Source organism: Rhinichthys klamathensis, unplaced genomic scaffold (genome assembly GCF_029890125.1).
Source record: "Rhinichthys klamathensis goyatoka isolate OS25496 unplaced genomic scaffold, OSU_Roscu_1.1 h1tg000181l_1, whole genome shotgun sequence".
Classification (NCBI taxonomy): domain Eukaryota; kingdom Metazoa; phylum Chordata; class Actinopteri; order Cypriniformes; family Leuciscidae; genus Rhinichthys; species Rhinichthys klamathensis.
Genome location: NW_026606709.1, coordinates 4,894,331 through 4,911,796, shown reverse-complemented (window position 1 = coordinate 4,911,796; position 17,466 = coordinate 4,894,331). Strand labels below are relative to the sequence as shown.

The 17,466-nt window shown below is 37.9% G+C and overlaps 2 protein-coding genes across 34 annotated transcripts in view; both read left to right on the top strand.

Moving 5' to 3' along the window:
- mical3a (microtubule associated monooxygenase, calponin and LIM domain containing 3a) overlaps positions 1–1,353 on the top strand; it is a 125,320-nt gene extending 123,967 nt beyond the window's left edge. For all 33 annotated transcript variants that reach the window (XM_056261350.1, XM_056261349.1, XM_056261351.1 and 30 more), the window contains one exon: positions 425–1,353. In XM_056261350.1, coding sequence (XP_056117325.1) covers positions 425–609 — 185 coding nt within the window. In that variant the 3' untranslated portion in view covers positions 610–1,353. The remainder of the gene's footprint in view (positions 1–424) is intronic.
- Positions 1,354–3,285: 1,932 nt separating this feature from the next.
- Positions 3,286–17,302, top strand: ttc38 (tetratricopeptide repeat domain 38). The gene is made up of 14 exons (XM_056261342.1): positions 3,286–3,324; positions 3,889–3,966; positions 4,055–4,136; positions 5,039–5,210; positions 5,838–6,011; positions 7,633–7,708; positions 8,967–9,086; positions 9,187–9,246; positions 9,348–9,386; positions 10,688–10,769; positions 13,949–14,114; positions 15,755–15,914; positions 15,996–16,069; positions 16,881–17,302. Exons 1-14 carry the CDS (start codon positions 3,295–3,297, stop codon positions 16,966–16,968), a joined length of 1,401 nt encoding a protein of 466 aa, XP_056117317.1. The 5' UTR covers positions 3,286–3,294; the 3' UTR covers positions 16,969–17,302.
- The last annotated feature ends 164 nt before the right edge of the window (positions 17,303–17,466 follow it).

The following is a 17,466-nucleotide window of genomic DNA, read 5'->3' as shown; positions in this document are numbered from 1 at the left end:
GGAAGTCTGATCGCAACAGACTCTTGAGGAGAAATTAAATGGAAAAGATTTCCATGTGAAAGAAGGCGGAGCCTCCGTGCACACCTACCTATTACGTAATCATGGAACAGAGGTGTTTACCAGCCGAAGCGAACTTTTCCGGAAAGGGTTAGTTTTGGCCTGATTGTGTTCGAAATTACGTCCCATCAGTTCGTTCTTCGATTTCGCTTGAAGTATGTCGGCGCTTTTACATATGGTTTTTGAAAATAGCAATGCTATATGCACATATTTGTAAAAATGTGTGACGTACTAGAGCAAAACAGACTATTTTTGGAATCCGCACACCAAAATTAGTTAGTAACAAGTATTGAATTTCATTCAGCAAATTTGATGTAGGGTGGTGTTATTTTTAAATGAACTTAAATCAGTGTTTCACCCTCTACAGACCATCTGAAGACCGAGGAAGAGCTGGCGGAGGAGAAGCAGATTCTGAATGAGATGTTAGAGGTCGTCGAGCAAAGAGATTCTCTGGTGGCCCTGTTGGAGGAGCAGAGACTTAGGGAGAAAGAGGAGGATAAAGACCTGGAGTCTGTGATGCTCTCCAAGGGATTCAGCCTCAACTGGGCTTAGCATTAACAACGATGACATGGTTCTGACCGCCAGCGTTTCCCAGTTCCACCGCAGGGAATGTAAAAAATTGCAGAAAGATTCGGTCTGTCTCCCCCCTCGTTTTTTTGGGCATGTCAACACGACGTTTACAAATCCACTCACGAGCACGATGATGATGTTTACGAGTTCTCCTGGCACGACTCAGGGCGTTTTGTTCCTCGGCAGCCAAGACATTGGTTCCATCCAAGACGTTCTCTCGGTCAGAAAGAGAGAATGGATCAATTTGGGGAATTTTTTTTTCTTTTGGTCTTGAAAGGTGACATATCTATCCTGCTGATGTTGAGGAAGTCTTGAGACTAATGATCCTACATAAAGCCAGTCTTGTTTTTCCCAGAATGCCTGGTCAATCAACTGTTACGTTTTCAGCGACGACAGGTGTTTGGACTTGATTTCCTATAATGCATTTTCTACCTTGACTACTGACTGAAAAAGTTCAGCTGTTTCTGTGCAATCGCACTCCACTCCTGTTTAATATAACGCACTATAAGCATCAGACCTCCATTCAACAGATGAATGAAGTCTTGTGTGGTTCACAGATAAGCATGTGATGGACTTCTGTAATTGTCACAGAACACCCTCAGCGACCGGCACATGTTGTGTTTGTAGCATTGACAATTGTAAAATTTTCGAATTCGTCAGTAGCCACCTGATATTATAGATATTGGTGTACGCTGGGAGCGAAAAGTTCTTTGTTACATACTTCACTGATGTCTTGAGTGGCGTTACCACACATATATCCTAAAAACAGTTTACAATCATTTATCATCCATGAATATCTGATACTTGTACTATAGTTTACATAAAGCAGTGGAGTATATATTAGTATATAAACTTCCTCAATGCAGATAGTTCATAAGAATACATATACACACAATATACATTGATATACAATCAAATGCATTATGCATTTTGTTGGTTGGTCAGTGGTTTCTGGAACAGTTAACAGTATCAAATCAGATTGAGATTGTGCCCATATTCACATTTAATTATCAGGCACCAAGGTTTGGTGTTGTTTTTTTTCACTTTCTCCAGGTTTGGAGCAACATGCCTTTTTTAACTTTTCATGCAACGGCTCCTCACATCCACAGAGTTTACTTATGTTTGCAGAGTGTTTTATTTATAATTGTCTTTGTAAAAATTTTTATATCACATGAAAACGTTTCAGCACTGTCGACCGACACCAGTGCTGATTAACAGCAGGGGCTCGTAGTCATGCTCGATTTGGAACAGGAAACATCGGTATTGCAAATGAACATGCCTTTTTTTCCCTAAGTGTACATTTCATTTTAGTCACTGTTCAGCTGTATAGATGGGCACAGATTTTGTTTCTTGCTTTGTTTGTTTGACTTGTAAGTACAGATAACTGTGAATGAAAACACGTGGTCAACAATAGTTAGACTGTAAAATGTTTGACAGATTTTATTGTATTTATTAACGTGTGAAAAATGTATTATATGTAAAGTAAATCAATCCTAATTTTTAAAAAAATATGTTGGGTCTTGAAAATGCTTTATGTTGCTAATTTGCATATAGAGTGTTGAATGTATGCAGAGGCAATAAACAATGCAGTTGTTAAAAATGAAGACTCATTAATTTCATTTTTTCATTTATTACAATGGGTTTACCATTTTACACTCTTTTGGAAGTTGAAATTAATTCAACTTCACTTCATATGCAGGATTTATTCAAGAAATGTAATATTACACTTTGCTGTTGGCCAGCTTTCGAAATCTAACCAATTATGTGATGTTTGCATATTATTTCTGATTTTTTTCTCATCTATTTACATTATGGATTGATTTATTATTCTTTGTTGCATATATTTTCATAGGATGAAAGAAAAAAATACCACAATAATTAACTATTTATCCATCTTTAAAGCATTACAATGTTGGCCTGTGTTTGACTTAACGCTACCTTCATTAATGTACTACTTTACAAGTACTGGAATTTGCTTTAGAATCAAATCCTCTATGCAAATCTTTTAAAATGCATTAAGCAATTATCTTCAGATTTTAGAAGTGCATATAAAAGGGAAACTGTAGTAAATTTTGACATTTGGAAACGGGGAACGGGCATATGTTCTTTAGTTTTATGCAACACAACAACCCACTCCTGACTTTTGCACTGACGCCTCTATGTAAACAATTTACTTTTACTTTTCAGACAGACACAATGGTGGTGGGGAAGACTCATTTCTGTGAATCGGTTCCTTTGAACGGTTCGTTTTAATGAGCTGGTTCAAAAAAATGATTCACTGCATTCTTGTACGTCATCACGTATTTCCTGACATTATGGCATGTCGTTCTAAATGTTCTAGTAAAACATTATAGATAATTTAATTAGTAAAGGGTTTTGTTGTTGAATATGCCCCAGTTCAGTTTGTCGCTGTTAAATGCGATTTAGAATCTATAGAACAATGCGTCACTTGGCTAATAATATATTGATAACATTGCGAGTCGGCATTGTTCGAAAAGGGCTCTTGATTCAATAAATCAGTTAATTATTTAATTAAGTTAAACAAGAAACGATTTGTCAACAAATCATTCAAACTGGTTTTATGAACCGGTTCAACCGATACATCATAAGATCCGAATCCAAAGGTCCCTGAATCGTCGTCACTTGTCACTTGTACCGCCTGTGAGAATGAACGCCGCTAGTTTCAGAGATTGCAAGGTAAGTTAGAAAATTGTTTTCAATATAGTGCATAGGCCTAAGGGTTTCTCGAGTTATTGAGTAGGTGACTTTTTATGGGGTTCTCGAGATAAAAGCGCAATGGTCAACTGTAAATCTATCTTGAGAAATGTCTCTATAAAAGTGTAAACCTTTTGACCTGGGGATTAAGGTTTAGTTTGTTTGAGTTTGCTTCATTAAACAACTCAACAGTAGAACGAAATGTTATATCACATGCAGTGCATGTTACAGGCAGGACAAAACTTTGTAAACAATACTTAAACAACACAATGTAACAGTAGGCCTAATACAAAAACAAAACAACAGCACGCTATAAGAACTGCATTGACAGTGAAAATAGGCTTCAGTTTGCGAATTCATAACAGATTCAATTCTCCTTGTTTACAATATTAAATTGATGCAACTGATCTAATGTTCTGCACAGTATATTCCATTATATATTGTATTGAATATGGCTTTGGTGGCACAAAACCAATTCAAGCAATCTTACTTGGCCATCAAATCTCAGTTACACTGCTTATATATTCTCTGGTGTGCATGTGTTAGGCATGGAAATCAGAGGGTCTGATGCTGTCCACTAGCAGCAATGAGGCCTGTAAACTATATGATGCTATACTGTCTCAGGTACACACATCAATACACTGATTTTGATAACTGTGTTTTTTTCTTCTTCTGCATATAACTAACCTGAATGTTACTGTCTGTTAATCAGTATGTGACCTGGCGTAATGATGAGACACTTGGAGGAATAGAAGGCTGTATTACAGCTGTCAAAGCTGCAGACCCGGACTTTGGTACGTGATTGCAACACTGAGCATTGTAGTCTTTCTTGGTAAACATGTCAATGTAAAAAGGTTGTTTTAAATGTCTTCTGGAATACTTGGCTCTTTATTGGTAAATTGTATTCTGCTGTCACTTTTTTTATTATATCAGTCAGTGTCGGTCTGCAATGGAAGCTTTTTTCCGCCACCAAAAATAAAATAAAAAATATAATTGCAACTTTTTATGTCACAATCCTGACTTTCCCCTTACAGTTGTGAGTTTATATCTCACAATTCTGTCTTTATATCTAACAATTCCGAGTTTATATCTCGCAAATCTGAGTTTATATCTAAACTCGGAATTGCAAGAAAAGAAGTCAGAATTGTGAGATATAAACTCGCAATTGTGAGCAAAGAAAAGAAAGAATTGTGAGTTTTGGAATTGCGAGAAATAAAATCAGATTTGTTTTTCTCAGAATTGCCAGATATAAACTCGAAATTGTGAGATATAAACTCTTAATTCTGAGAAAAAAAGTATGAATTACAAGTTATAAACCTGGAATTGCAAGAAATAAAGTCAGAATTGCACTTTATGTCTTCGCAGTTCAGACTTTTTGCTCAAAATTGTGAGATAAACTAGTTGTAAAGTAGGATTTGCAAGATATAAACTCTCCATTGTGAGAAAAAAAAGTCAGTAATGTGAGAGAAAATGTTGGTGTTACATTTTTATTCTATGGCGGAAACAATCTTCCACGTCTTCTCACATTATAAAATTTTATCTCAAAATCAATAATGTCTATTTATTTATTTGGTAAGTAACTGTGTAATAAGTGTGATAATGTACAATCAGCTGGTCATTATCGCAAGATAAACCCCTTCAGGTTTATTCAATCCATCCATGACAAGTCCTCATTAGTGTGTCCACTGTGCTGCAGTTATGGGTCATGTGATCTCTACTGGGCTGGAGTTGGTGGGCACAGGAAGTTCAGTCCTGCGGGATGAGAGATTGGCCAGCGCTGTGAGGAAGACTGTGGAGCTGGCGAACTGTAAGGAGCTCACGTCCAGAGAGAGAAACCATGTGAAAGCCATGGAGCTCTTCTCTAAAGGGTGAGTTCACATGAAACGGACTAAGAGCTGCATGAGAAGATTCATCTGATGACATTACGAATGTCTCACATGTGCCCACTCTAAAAAGGAGTGGGTTTGTTTTTTTTGTGATTAATTTTAAGCAAGGTTGCCTTTGGCCAACAAGCAGTTCTGAATTTGTTCTTTTAAGATTCATGTTTCCTCTACTGTATCCTTGGGCTATAAACAGTGTGACTGTCATATGAAACTAAGTTTTAGCTTGATTGAAGTTCTTGAATAAAGCAGCCTTTTTACAGAAGTTTCCCAATCATTTATGTCCTCAGCTTGGCTTTTAGCTGGTAAAACAACAAAAAAATCTCATCTGAAAAGGATCCTCTCAAAATACCAATGGCTGTAATACAGTTGTTATCATTAACACATTTTTTTTTGTGATAATTCCAATAAATCTGAGATGTACAGTAAATATAAGAAAAAAAAAACTTAATTAGAAATGTTACCTTAGGTAAATTACATTAAGGTATATTAAAAAAAAGTAAAATTACTCAAGCTAAATACTTTAATATTAGATAAATAATACTAAAATAACACTGTTATACTATGTAAAAATGTCTTTTTAATAAAGGAAGTACATTAAATGGTGTGTTTCAGAGCCCTGCACAAGGCCTGTGAGGTTTGGGAGAGTATTCTGGCTGATCATCCCACAGACATGTTGGCACTGAAGTTTGCCCATGATGGATTCTTCTACCTGGGTGAACAGATTCAGATGAGGGACTCGGTGGCCAGAGTGCTGCCCTATTGGAAACCGCATATGCCATTGTACAGGCAGGTGCTCGTGCTCCACCGATGCCAATCTGAATGCTGGCTTAAAATTATTTTACCATGTGATGATTAATTTTAAAGGTGCTCTATGTAGCTTTTCTTCTAAAATGAATCCTTTTTTATTGCCTGTGTGTGAAGGGGTTGTAATCACACATTACAATGATCTACTTGTCGGGTTTTGCTATTACCTCTGAAGGCCAATATTCATATTTATATGTGAAGTCTCCGGGTCGGATTTACCGCGAAATCCATCGGATGTGCATGCGCACTCCCGAGCCTCTCTCCTTATATACAGTCTATGCGACGGCACTGCAGCTGACGACATGGAGTCTGATAACACCCAAAACGACCTGCCTCCAGCACAACACAGACTCCAACACAAACACCACAAAAATATAAAAAACAAAAAAAAGTTTTATCTGCTGAAGCTCGTCAGGCCAAACGTGATTCTGATCGACTCAGGACGAAAACACGGATCAACATCGGCAGAGCTTTTGAATTATTAGTAAATTCTAATGAAATAGCAAGGTAAACTACATGAGACATGAAATTAATACAAAAGACTGTTCCAGGATAACAAAAAGTAGGTGCTTTAGAATGTAACTTATTTTATGTACTAGATCTGTCTAACGTCACTCATCCCACTACTATCATATTGTTTATAATAAACATTTCCAGACACGTTCAGTACAGTAATGTTACTTCATACTGTCTAACTGTTACACTGACATTGTTCAGTCTAGTTCACCGTTTTCATTATATTATAGATTCACCTATGTTGACATTGCTGATTGTGAAAGATACACGAATAGTTAGTGAAATACCTTATGCTAGATAACATCACATGTCGGCTAAATGCAGTCAATGTAACGTTATCATGGTACGAGCATGGAGCATAAGTTCAACGTCAAGCTGATAAAAGTAGCCTATTATTGTAACGTTGCAGTGGGAGTTTACATGAGTTTCCAGCATGTTGTGTGATGCTTTCGCCGTTGTGTTGAAAGTCTCCGTGTGGCCGGTAGTGAATGCTCGCACTTGAGATCCCACACGAGCACGAGCGCTCTTGTTGCAATCTGAAACATCACCGCTAGAGGCCGCTAAAAAATACATAGAGCACCTTTTAGTAATATCACTTTTGACTGAAATCTTTTTTTTCTTTAATAATTATTTTATTTAATTTTTCCTTTTACCAGGTTCAGTTTTTCATATCTAAGATATCTTTCAAAACCCAACTTGGTCCACATGACAAAAACTCTTTTAGAAGTTAAAAGTCCTGAAATTAAAATTAAAGTCCAAAAAATGAGAATCACTCCCCCTCAAGTTTTTCTAAACTTGTATGAATTGTTTTCTTCTGCTGAACCCAAAAGAAGATATTTTGAAGAATATGGGTAACCAAACAGTTGTGGGACCCCATCGACTTCGGTATGGAGAGAAAAAAAATACTATGGAAGTCAGTGGTGGTGCCCAACAACTGTTTGGTTAGCCATATTCTTCAGAATATCTTTTGTGTTCAGCTGAATAAAGACACTCATACAGGCTTGGAAAAACTTAATTTTTTGGTGAACTATCCCTTTAAATGTTTAATTTATTCTAAGTAAATGTTTTCATTGCATGTGTTTTCCAGTTATCTTAAAGGGATGTATTCCTTTGGGCTTCTTGAGACTAATTTCTATGACGAAGCTGAAAAAATGGCAAAAGAGGTAGTATTTTTTTAATTGCATATTTAAAGCTGCAGTCTGTAGCTTTTTTTGGGTTAAAAATGATCCAAAATACATATTTGAGAAAATACATAACCAGCCAGTGTTCAAAACTCTCTGCTTGCCGTAGCTCGATTCAAAGCGGTAAGCTTGTAATAATGTTTTTAATTCCAGTGGTACTGGTGGATTTCCGCGGGAGATTCGAGCATGTCTTTGCGTCATTACGTCACATCTGTACACATAAAGAAGGAGTCTCGGCTAGTAGGCTGTGTTGCGTGTGAGGATGTTGGAGGTGGAGATTTATAGCCTTTTCTCACAGCACTTGATATAATTAAACTTAGCAATTTGATGGCGGATCCAGAAAGGTTCAAACGACAATCACCAGTGACAACTAGAGATTCATCCGCTGTAAAATGCAAAAGACTTCGTTCGGACTTCGGAGTTGCTACATGCGAAAACAATTAAAGGATACATATCGGAAGGACATTACATGTAGTCATGCAATGCTGACGTTGTTAACATTAACAAGTATAATTTGCACGGTTTTGCGTGATATGATAAGCGATTTTTTAGATTTAATCAGCGCGATTTACTGCAATGTCAGAACCAGAACAAAAGTGGATGTTACTAGTTCAGATGACATTTTCCGTTGAAAATTTTTATGTTGGTCATACTTCCAAAAATAATAATCTGTGATTCTGAATGCCAGTATCCGCACCGGCGCTGTGACTGACAGCAGCACACTCTCCTCAAACATTGTGTTCATCCGCGCTGTGCCGTGTTGAGGGTGTTGAAGTACAACTCACGTAAAGTTGATAATTCCGCGAATGACTGCAATTGCAGAATTCGAACAGGGATGGCGACAAAGAGGAAAAACTGCGGACTGCAGCTTTAATTTGTCATTCATTAGTGTTGCTCACTACTTTCCAATGTTATGGCACTATAATGTAAAAAATGACTAATTAGTCTATTAAACATGCATTATTAATTATAATTTAAATATATATGTGATAAACCTGTTTTTAATGCAGCAGACACAGTAAATGTGTTGTGCTTGTCTTGCAAAACTGGTGAAAACGTCCACATGTCCAGTGTACTGTATATTTTATAGTTCCCCACACAGAATTTTTTTTTTTATTGATTACTTAATTTAATATTTAAAACAATACTGAACTATATTTATGCTATATAAAATGCTGTTTTTTTTTCATAATTTCTTATTAACGGAAAGTACCATTATTATAATGGATTATTCCTGCAGGGTCTGGCTTTGACTCCTCAGGACGGTTGGAGTGTCCATGCTGTGGCTCATGTCCATGAGATGAAGGCAGAGATGGACAAGGGGCTAAAGTTCATGGCCTCTACAGAGAAAGACTGGATAGTCAGTTTCAGAAAGATTGTATAAACATGTGCAGCACATTGTGTATGGTAAAAACAAAACAAAAAATCAGGTCATATGATGTCTTATTTCTCCCTTAAAGGTGTCCGACATGTTGGCGTGCCATAATTACTGGCACTGGGCACTATTTCACATTGAGAAGGTAAGAAAAAGAGAGGCAACACAATTACATCCACTACAAAAAGAACACAATTTACTTTTATTCATGTGTCTTTCATGGATTTTTTTTTATTTCTTCCACAGGGGAATTATGAAGCAGCTTTGAATATTTTTGATGAGCAGGTCAGTTCACTACTGTGCTTATGAGTCTCAAGGAGTGTCCTTGACAATGCATTTAAGAAGTGGCGTGGTACTACTGTGGTTTGCATTGTAATACCATGTTTTGTTTTGTTTTTCTACAATGTATCATGGTATTCTTTAAAGTGCTTGGAGTACCATGTAAATATCTTGGTGCGTGAATATGGTAAAATATTCAGTATATATCCAAGATATTTCCATCTGATACCACCTGTGGTACTCCCACAGAACTTAAATCATGTAGACATGTGGTGAATGTAATTAGTCACACCAGGGGAGAAGTGTAAATCCTGTCTTGTGTTCCATATGGAATGTGACGGATTTAAGATGGTGAAAGTTGAATTGATTTAGACAGGAGCATATGGGTGTCAAGCCAAGTTGTTTCCTGACTACACTCTCTTGAATATAGAGTATATAAATCATTCAATTATTATGTGCAGGTACACACTGTCAACAGACCATCAGTATATAGAAATTAGAATATTGAAAGCTATCAAACTAAAATTAGAGTTAATCCATTCATTTAATAACCGATCATTCTTTATATAGAAGGGTTGAAGTGACAATAGAATATGTTTCCATTCACCTCAGCAGGTGCCTTTAGTCTCCATGAAGGCACAGCGAAGAAACTCTTAACTAGAATGCTTTATATTTAGAAAGTTGTTAAAAATGTAAATAACACTGTGATAACTTTCAAAGCCATTAACAAAGATTACATAACTTAAAAGCTCAGTTATATAAAGAGCAGTAGTTAATGTAGAGTATATAATGAATCTACATGGTTAGAGGTTTGTAGACACCAGAACAAAATGTAATGTTAATATGGAGTTGGGTCTCCCCTTTGCTTTTATATCATCTTCCACAGTTCTGGAAAGGCAGAAATGCATATCATGACCCCTTTAAATTAATTCCAGTGGTGTTCAGGTCTGATCTTTGTGCATGTCATTCAAATTCTTCAAGTAAAACATTTAGTTGTTGACCCCTCTTTGTGCCAACCATGCTAAAACAGAATAAATACACCCAATTATACTTAAAATGTTGATTGCACAGCCATATGCTTGATTTTATGCACCTGTCAGTAATGGACGTAGCTGAAATTGTCAAACCGTTTGATTAGAGATGAGTATACATATGGTGTATACAGTATGAATTAGTTTCATGATCTGTCATTATACTCATTATACAACCTATTATATAATGTAACAATGACAATGAAAGTTATGACATTGTTACCTAGATGTGGAATAGAAATGACTGGTCATTGGACATTTAAAATCTTTCTCCAGGTTTATCTGCGCTGTGTGAAGTCTGGAGCCATGCTGGACACCGTTGATGCTTGTTCATTGCTCTACAGGCTAGAGCTGGAGGGTGAGATTTCATTAAGTCTTAAAATACAGATTGAAAACAATAAAACCTCACCATCTCTGAGCAGGAGTAGAGAAATGTTACTGTTGAGTCCATTTCTGTTTTTCATCTAAACACATTTGCTTTTAACAGTTTAATCAAGGCAGGTTTTGTCTGAAATCTGCACTGGAATAAAACGTGAATCTGCTGTGTTGAAAAGCCCTGATGTGGTGTGAAGATCATGTGTTAGACATCATGTGAAGACTGGTGTTAGGCAAGTTTCTGAACCTCGGAAATAAGTGTATTTTTGGATAAAGAACTTGACTGGTGAATACGGCAGATGGCTGGGGGATGGCTAATAATAGAGATCTATATATATATATATATATATATATACACTCACCTAAAGGATTATTAGGAACACCATACTAATATTGTGTTTGACCCCCTTTCGCCTTCAGAACTGCCTTAATTCTACGTGGCATTGATTCAACAAGGTGCTGAAAGCATTCTTTAGAAATGTTGGCCCATATTGATAGGATAGCATCTTGCAGTTGATGGAGATTTGTGGGATGCACATCCAGGGCACGAAGCTCCCGTTCCACCACATCCCAAAGAAGCTCTATTGGGTTGAGATCTGGTGACTGTGGGGGCCATTTTAGTACAGTGAACTCATTGTCATGTTCAAGAAACCAATTTGAAATGATTCGAGTTATGTGACATAGTGCATTATCCTGCTGGAAGTAGCCATCAGAGGATGGGTACATAGTGGCCATAAAGGGATGGACATGGTCAGAAACAATGCTCAGGTAGGCCGTGGCATTTAAACGATGCCCAATTGGCACTAAGGGGCCTAAAGTGTGCCAAGAAAACATCCCCCACACCATTACACCACCACCACCAGCCTGCACAGTGGTAACAAGGCATGATGGATCATCTCCATGATCTCTTTTCAAGGATATATTTAAAGTATTTGCTGAAACTACAGTATAGTCAGCTTTTAGAATGCTTTTCACAATTTATATTTTAAAGCAGCTTTACAGAAATATTAATATAAATATTATTGGCATTCTAAAACTACTGTCAGGGTTTACTAAAGACATTTATTGAAAAATTAGTGATAACCTTTATTGCATTTGTAGGAGTTTCCTTTGAGACACAACATTTATGGGAGGAGAGTATTCAAATAAATGATGCAACGTAATTTACTAAGGTTTGCGGAAATCAATTTACTGGTATTTGTGCCATTATTTAATAAAAAACATGTTCTAAAGCATTTTGCACTTGCACTGTGTTCTTTAGTTTTCACATTATCAGTATATCATCCGCAGAATTTCCACTCCCATACGCGCATTTACGTTATTGCAGTATCAAGGTTCAAGGTAGTTTATTTGTCATTACAATAACAAGTTATGTAATGAAATGCTTAGATCCCACCCCCCAACGTTGCCGATAAAAACATCCTATCACATCCACATAGGTAAATAAATATACTAACAATAAAATAAATATAATAGCCATAGATACATGCAAATAATATACAAATAATAAGCTAAAGTCCAGTTAGCTAAGTAGCAATTGTAAAATAAAAAGAAAGCCTGTGTTTGGTGCAGAATGAAGGAAGTGCATTACGAGTTATATAGTCTAACGGCTAGGGGGAAGAAGCTGTGCCTGAACCTGTTGGTCTTGGTCTGGATGCTTCTGAGCCTCCTGCCCGATGGCAGCTTGCTGAACAATCGATGGCCCGGGTGACTAGGATCAGAAATTATCCTTTTTGTTCTCCTCTTGCACCTCTCGTTGTGAAGATCCTGCATGGGTGGCAGGTCAGACCCCGTTATGCGCTCTGCTGTTTTAATAACCCTCTGTAATGCCTTACGATCGTGGGAGGTACAGCTGCCGTGCCATGCGGTGACACATCCGGTCAGGATACTCTCAATAGTACATCTGTAAAAATTGGACAGTATTCTTGCGTCCATACCGAATCTCCTCAACCGTCGGAGGAAAAAGAGCCGTTTTCTGGCCTCCTTAACCACCATATTAGAGTGGATGGACCAAGTCAGGTCATCACTAATGTTAACCCCAAGGAACTTTATGTTATTGACTCTCTCAACTACAGACTCATTGATGAAACTGGGAGCATATTCTCCTCGCCGCTTCCTCCTGAAGTCCACAATTATCTGAGTTGCAGATTGTTCTCCTGGCACCAGAGAGACAATGATCGTATCTCGTCTCTATAGGCCGACTCGTCATCATCAGAGATCAGGCCTATAACAGTGGTATCATCTGCATACTTAATGGTGTTGGAGGAGTGTGTAGCTACACAGTCATGGGTAAAAAGAGGTTACAGGAGGGGACTCAGCACGCAGCCCTGGGGGGAGCCAGTGCTGAGGATAAGTGAGGTAGAGGTTATGTTGCCCATCCGCACCACCTGAGATCTACCCGTCAGAAAGTCTAAGATCCATCCGCACAGGGCGGTGTCAAGACCCAGTTCCCTGAGCTTCACCGCAAGCTTAAGAGGCACAATGGTATTGAATGCTGTGCTGTAATCTATGAACAGCATTCTCACATACGTGAGAGAGGGCAGAGTGAAGTGACAGCGAGATGCCATCCTCTGTAGATCTCGCTAATATCACGCTAATTTGCCCTGTTTAGTTAATCAAACATGATTATAGTAGGTAATCATGCTTGTTTAGAAAAAGTATTATATTAATTTGTGTTATTAATATAGTAGCCTCTGAGGTCCATTCTAAAGCATGCAAGCTTACAAAATTAGTTGAAACCCTGCAAACCATTGCCGCTTTTAACTAAGTTTATGTCTTCTATTTATGAATTAATCTTATGAGCTCAAATGTTTTTGTACTAGATAAATTCACAGGACAGAGTTCACTTGAATTTTGGTAAGCAAACATGAACTTTTGCTGTCCCGTATACACATGCATATAATGAAAGTGAATGGATTGTGAAGTCTAGCATGACCGGAAGGCACCGGCTGGAGGGGTGCTGGCAGCGGCCAGTGTAGCGTCCCTTTGCTTTCTGGCTGGTGTAGCTGCCGGTAGGCATGGTTCAGAAACACAGATGAGCTGGGATAGTGGGATGTGTAACTGGAAATGTTTGATTAATGAATAAGAGGCATGTCGTTGTGCTGAAAAGCCCAAAAAGTAGCGCAACTCTGTGTTTGTGTGTATAAAATGTTTTCTCGGCAGGTGTGAGCGTGAAGGACCGCTACAGAGAGGTGCTGCAGGTGACCCAGCCACATACAGAGGACCACACATTACTTTTCAATGACCTGCACTTCCTCATGGTTTCCCTGGGAAGCAAGGAGAGCGCCACCACTCAGCGCCTGCTGGAGAGTCTGCAGGAACTAGCTAAGTGAGCCGCACGCATTACACAACCCACTCAAGAGATTACATTACAGCCAGGTTCTGCTCACGGCTGGGAGTTTGTGGAAGCTGAGTTGTGGACAGATGTAGCATGTCTTCAGGCTCTGTATGAGATTTCTTATAAATGTCCCTGCTCTGGGGAAGAATGGCATCCTCAAGGCGGATGCGCTGCATGCATATTTATTCCGATTTGTGATTATGGCCAAAACAAACGTCCGGTAAAGGTTGTACAGAAGGAACACAAAGTGTATTGAAAGTAAATTCAAGCGCGAAAATACATTTCTTGTCAGATAACATGATGGAGAGGAATCCTCTGGAAGCTGTATTTTCAGCTCAGCATCTGTTCAAAGAAAGCAGTGTTTTCTCAAAGAGCATAATGTTTTTCGTTATCCACTTATGTTCTTTAGGCTTTAAGTAACAATTGTACACACAAACACACACACACACACACAAAAACCTAGCCGAATTTGTTGTCTAAACCAGGCATTTTCAAACTTTTTGATACCACAGACCACCTAAAATATAAAAGGGAATTATATATTTTCATGTGCTGCATAGATTTACACTGTGAAAAATCTCAAATATTATAAGTATGTGTAAAATATTATCTGGAAAATATTTTGTTTCTATTATGTTGACACTATTTTTTTCTACTCACCATTCGACTACTGTTAGATGGATAAAACCTGAATGGAAACAACAAACAAAACACAACTATGGCTATTGATGGCTATCTGAACAGTTTTTATAAAGCAGAATGAAACCGTATTAATATGTATATAATTTCTAAATAAATCTGTAAATGAACCTTTTACATAATAATAATAATAATCATATTTTTTCTTCTTTTTTGTCTTATCTTTAACCTTTTCGTGGTTTAATCTCTTGCAGTCCCCCAGTTTGAAAACCCCTGGGGCTTTCAAAACCTTCTTAGACCCTGACGTAGTGCTAAGCACTTTTCCACGTCAAAGACTGTTTTTATAAATATGAACCGTGGCGTGGATTTTAGTGTAAAATCCATGCCAACGTTCATATCTATCAAAACAGACTTTGACGTGGAAAAGTGCTTAGCACTACGTCAGGGTACCAAGAAGAAGACCTACAAACTTTTCCTTGTGGCAGAGAGTCGGATTACTGCAGGTATTTGGAAATCTAAGCCATTCTTGCCGTACCTTTCTGAAGCATTTGGCCGTTGACTGGTGCTCTTTTAGATGACATCAATAAGGTGGTGATCTGAAACCATTCAGCTGCTCACAATTTCATGCTTATTTGCGATTTATACATTTTTACTTCTGGTAAAGAGTGGACGCACTTTTTGTGTGCAAACGTTCCTTCTCTAAATCACACGTACATGCTTTTGAGAAATTATCGTGATATCAAATGTAGGATGGATTTTATAAATGAGGCCCCAGGTCTAAACAAGGAAAAAAGCTTCTGAAACAATATCATTTTCTTACTTTAACACAAAATAAGATGTTTTGAATAATGTTTTCCTTATCTAGTAAAACATTTTGTTTACCATCCCCTGGCCACTATATAAGTCATATTTGGAGTGACATACGAATGAATAAGTGATGACAGAAATGTCCATTTTAGCATTAGTCATATGCCTCTGTTTTCCTCCCTCAGAGACCCAGCAGAAAACCATCAGTTCCAGATAGCTGAGCGTGTGGGGCTGCCCATGTGTCAGGCTCTGCTGGAGTATGACCAGGGAAACTACAACCAGGCCGTGGAGCTGCTTAAACCCATCAGAGACCGCTTTGTAGAGATAGGGGGCAGTGACGCACAGGTCTTTCGCCGCTTCACTGCAGTATGTATTAGATAAGCAGTGTTTCCACTATAAACAACCTCCTTATTTGTTTCTATGCAGAGAGATGTTTTCAATCAGCTCCTTATTCATGCTGCCATGAAGTCGGGAGACAAAGAACACCAACGATTTGCCAGGTAAACGCTGTTCTAACCCTCTAAGTGGAAAATGGTTTTCAAATAGCTCATTTGTTGTCTTTCGTGCTCTTATGCTGCACTTTAAAGCTGTTGTTAGGTTTACAGCTTAAGCTCTATAGACAGTGTAGGATGCAAGCTGACAATTGCCACATTAGCATAATTTGCCCTGGTAACTTCCATTGTAAGCATGTTAAGTTGTCATTCCCCTGGCAGAATCTAGAAGTAAATCTTCAAATCTTTAAGATTTGTTTGAATTTTTCCTGATTAATATTTTTTTTCTTCTTGTGGCTATCTACTAATCTGTGTTGTAAACACAGATGCCTTTCCAGGCTGATAAACAACTTTTGTTAACTGAATAGAATAATACATCAGAAGCCATGGCCAAATACCTTTCAAAAAGAAAAGAAAAAGCATTCAATGAACTGGTTGTGAACAAAGGCACACAACAGATTGAAAGTGCACAGTTGGCAGCACATTTTCATATAGTAATCAGTAAAACTGCTATACAAGGCCACAGGGTTTCCATTAAAGATGAACTGCATGTCAATTGATGTGCTGTGCACGGATGCCAGGTATTTGTGTGTAATTCAGTTTCAAACAGAAATTTACATGTTGCATTTCATTAGTATGCAATGCTCATAAATCGAAATTCTTCCAAATTTCAAACTCCCACCTGTTCTACACAGGTTGCACATAAAATGAAGTGCATGTAAATATCTTTAAAATGCCTGATTTAGACGGCAGTGTTGTCCTGCGTGTATTTTCTTGGACTCTTTCTAAGGAAGCAGGTGCTGTTGTGTTTTGTCCCTAGATGCATGCTGACTGAGAGAGACGCAGTGCGGCCAAACTCCCTGCTCACAGACCGTCTGATCCAGAGAGCCCACTCCTTACATGTTTAAATCCAGACCCTATTCCCAAAGCGCTTTACACCCTGTTCTCTGGTGGTTTAATTACAGGCCGCTTTCCGAACTCATTTAACTACAGACATCAGATCAGAGAGCCCTGTGTACAGCCCAATAGTTTGCACTGAACAAAGTTTAATTGGTTCACTTCTCCGACTCTGTCTAAATGTTCGTCTAGCCTCTTCCATTGCATGACATAAATTAAATGGAAGTGTGCAAGAAATCCCTTGGAAAGATATTTTGTATGACATATTATTCAAGTCTGAGCAGCATTTTCTCTCTAGGCATTTAACAAATGACTGATTATTCAATAAAAATGTACTTACAAATATGCCTCTAGACTATTTGAATTTGTAATGAGGAAATAACAAACAATTCCACAAGCTTTACAAACAAACTTTTTTGTTTGTTTTTTTATCAAATAACAACAAAATGTAAACCAAAATAGAAAATGAATAAGAAAATGCTCCGAGGCAGAGTGAAATGAAACTGAGA

What these genes read in the sequence shown, in the direction of transcription:
- ttc38 (XM_056261342.1), top strand. Translation starts at nt 3,295, where the DNA reads ATGAACGCCGCTAGTTTCAGAGATTGCAAG. An exon ending in ATGGAGCTCTTCTCTAAAGG is followed by an intron (nt 5,211 to 5,837) that starts GTGAGTTCACAT and finishes GGTGTGTTTCAG; the next exon opens with AGCCCTGCACAAGGCCTGTG. An exon ending in CACTATTTCACATTGAGAAG is followed by an intron (nt 9,247 to 9,347) that starts GTAAGAAAAAGA and finishes TTTCTTCCACAG; the next exon opens with GGGAATTATGAAGCAGCTTT.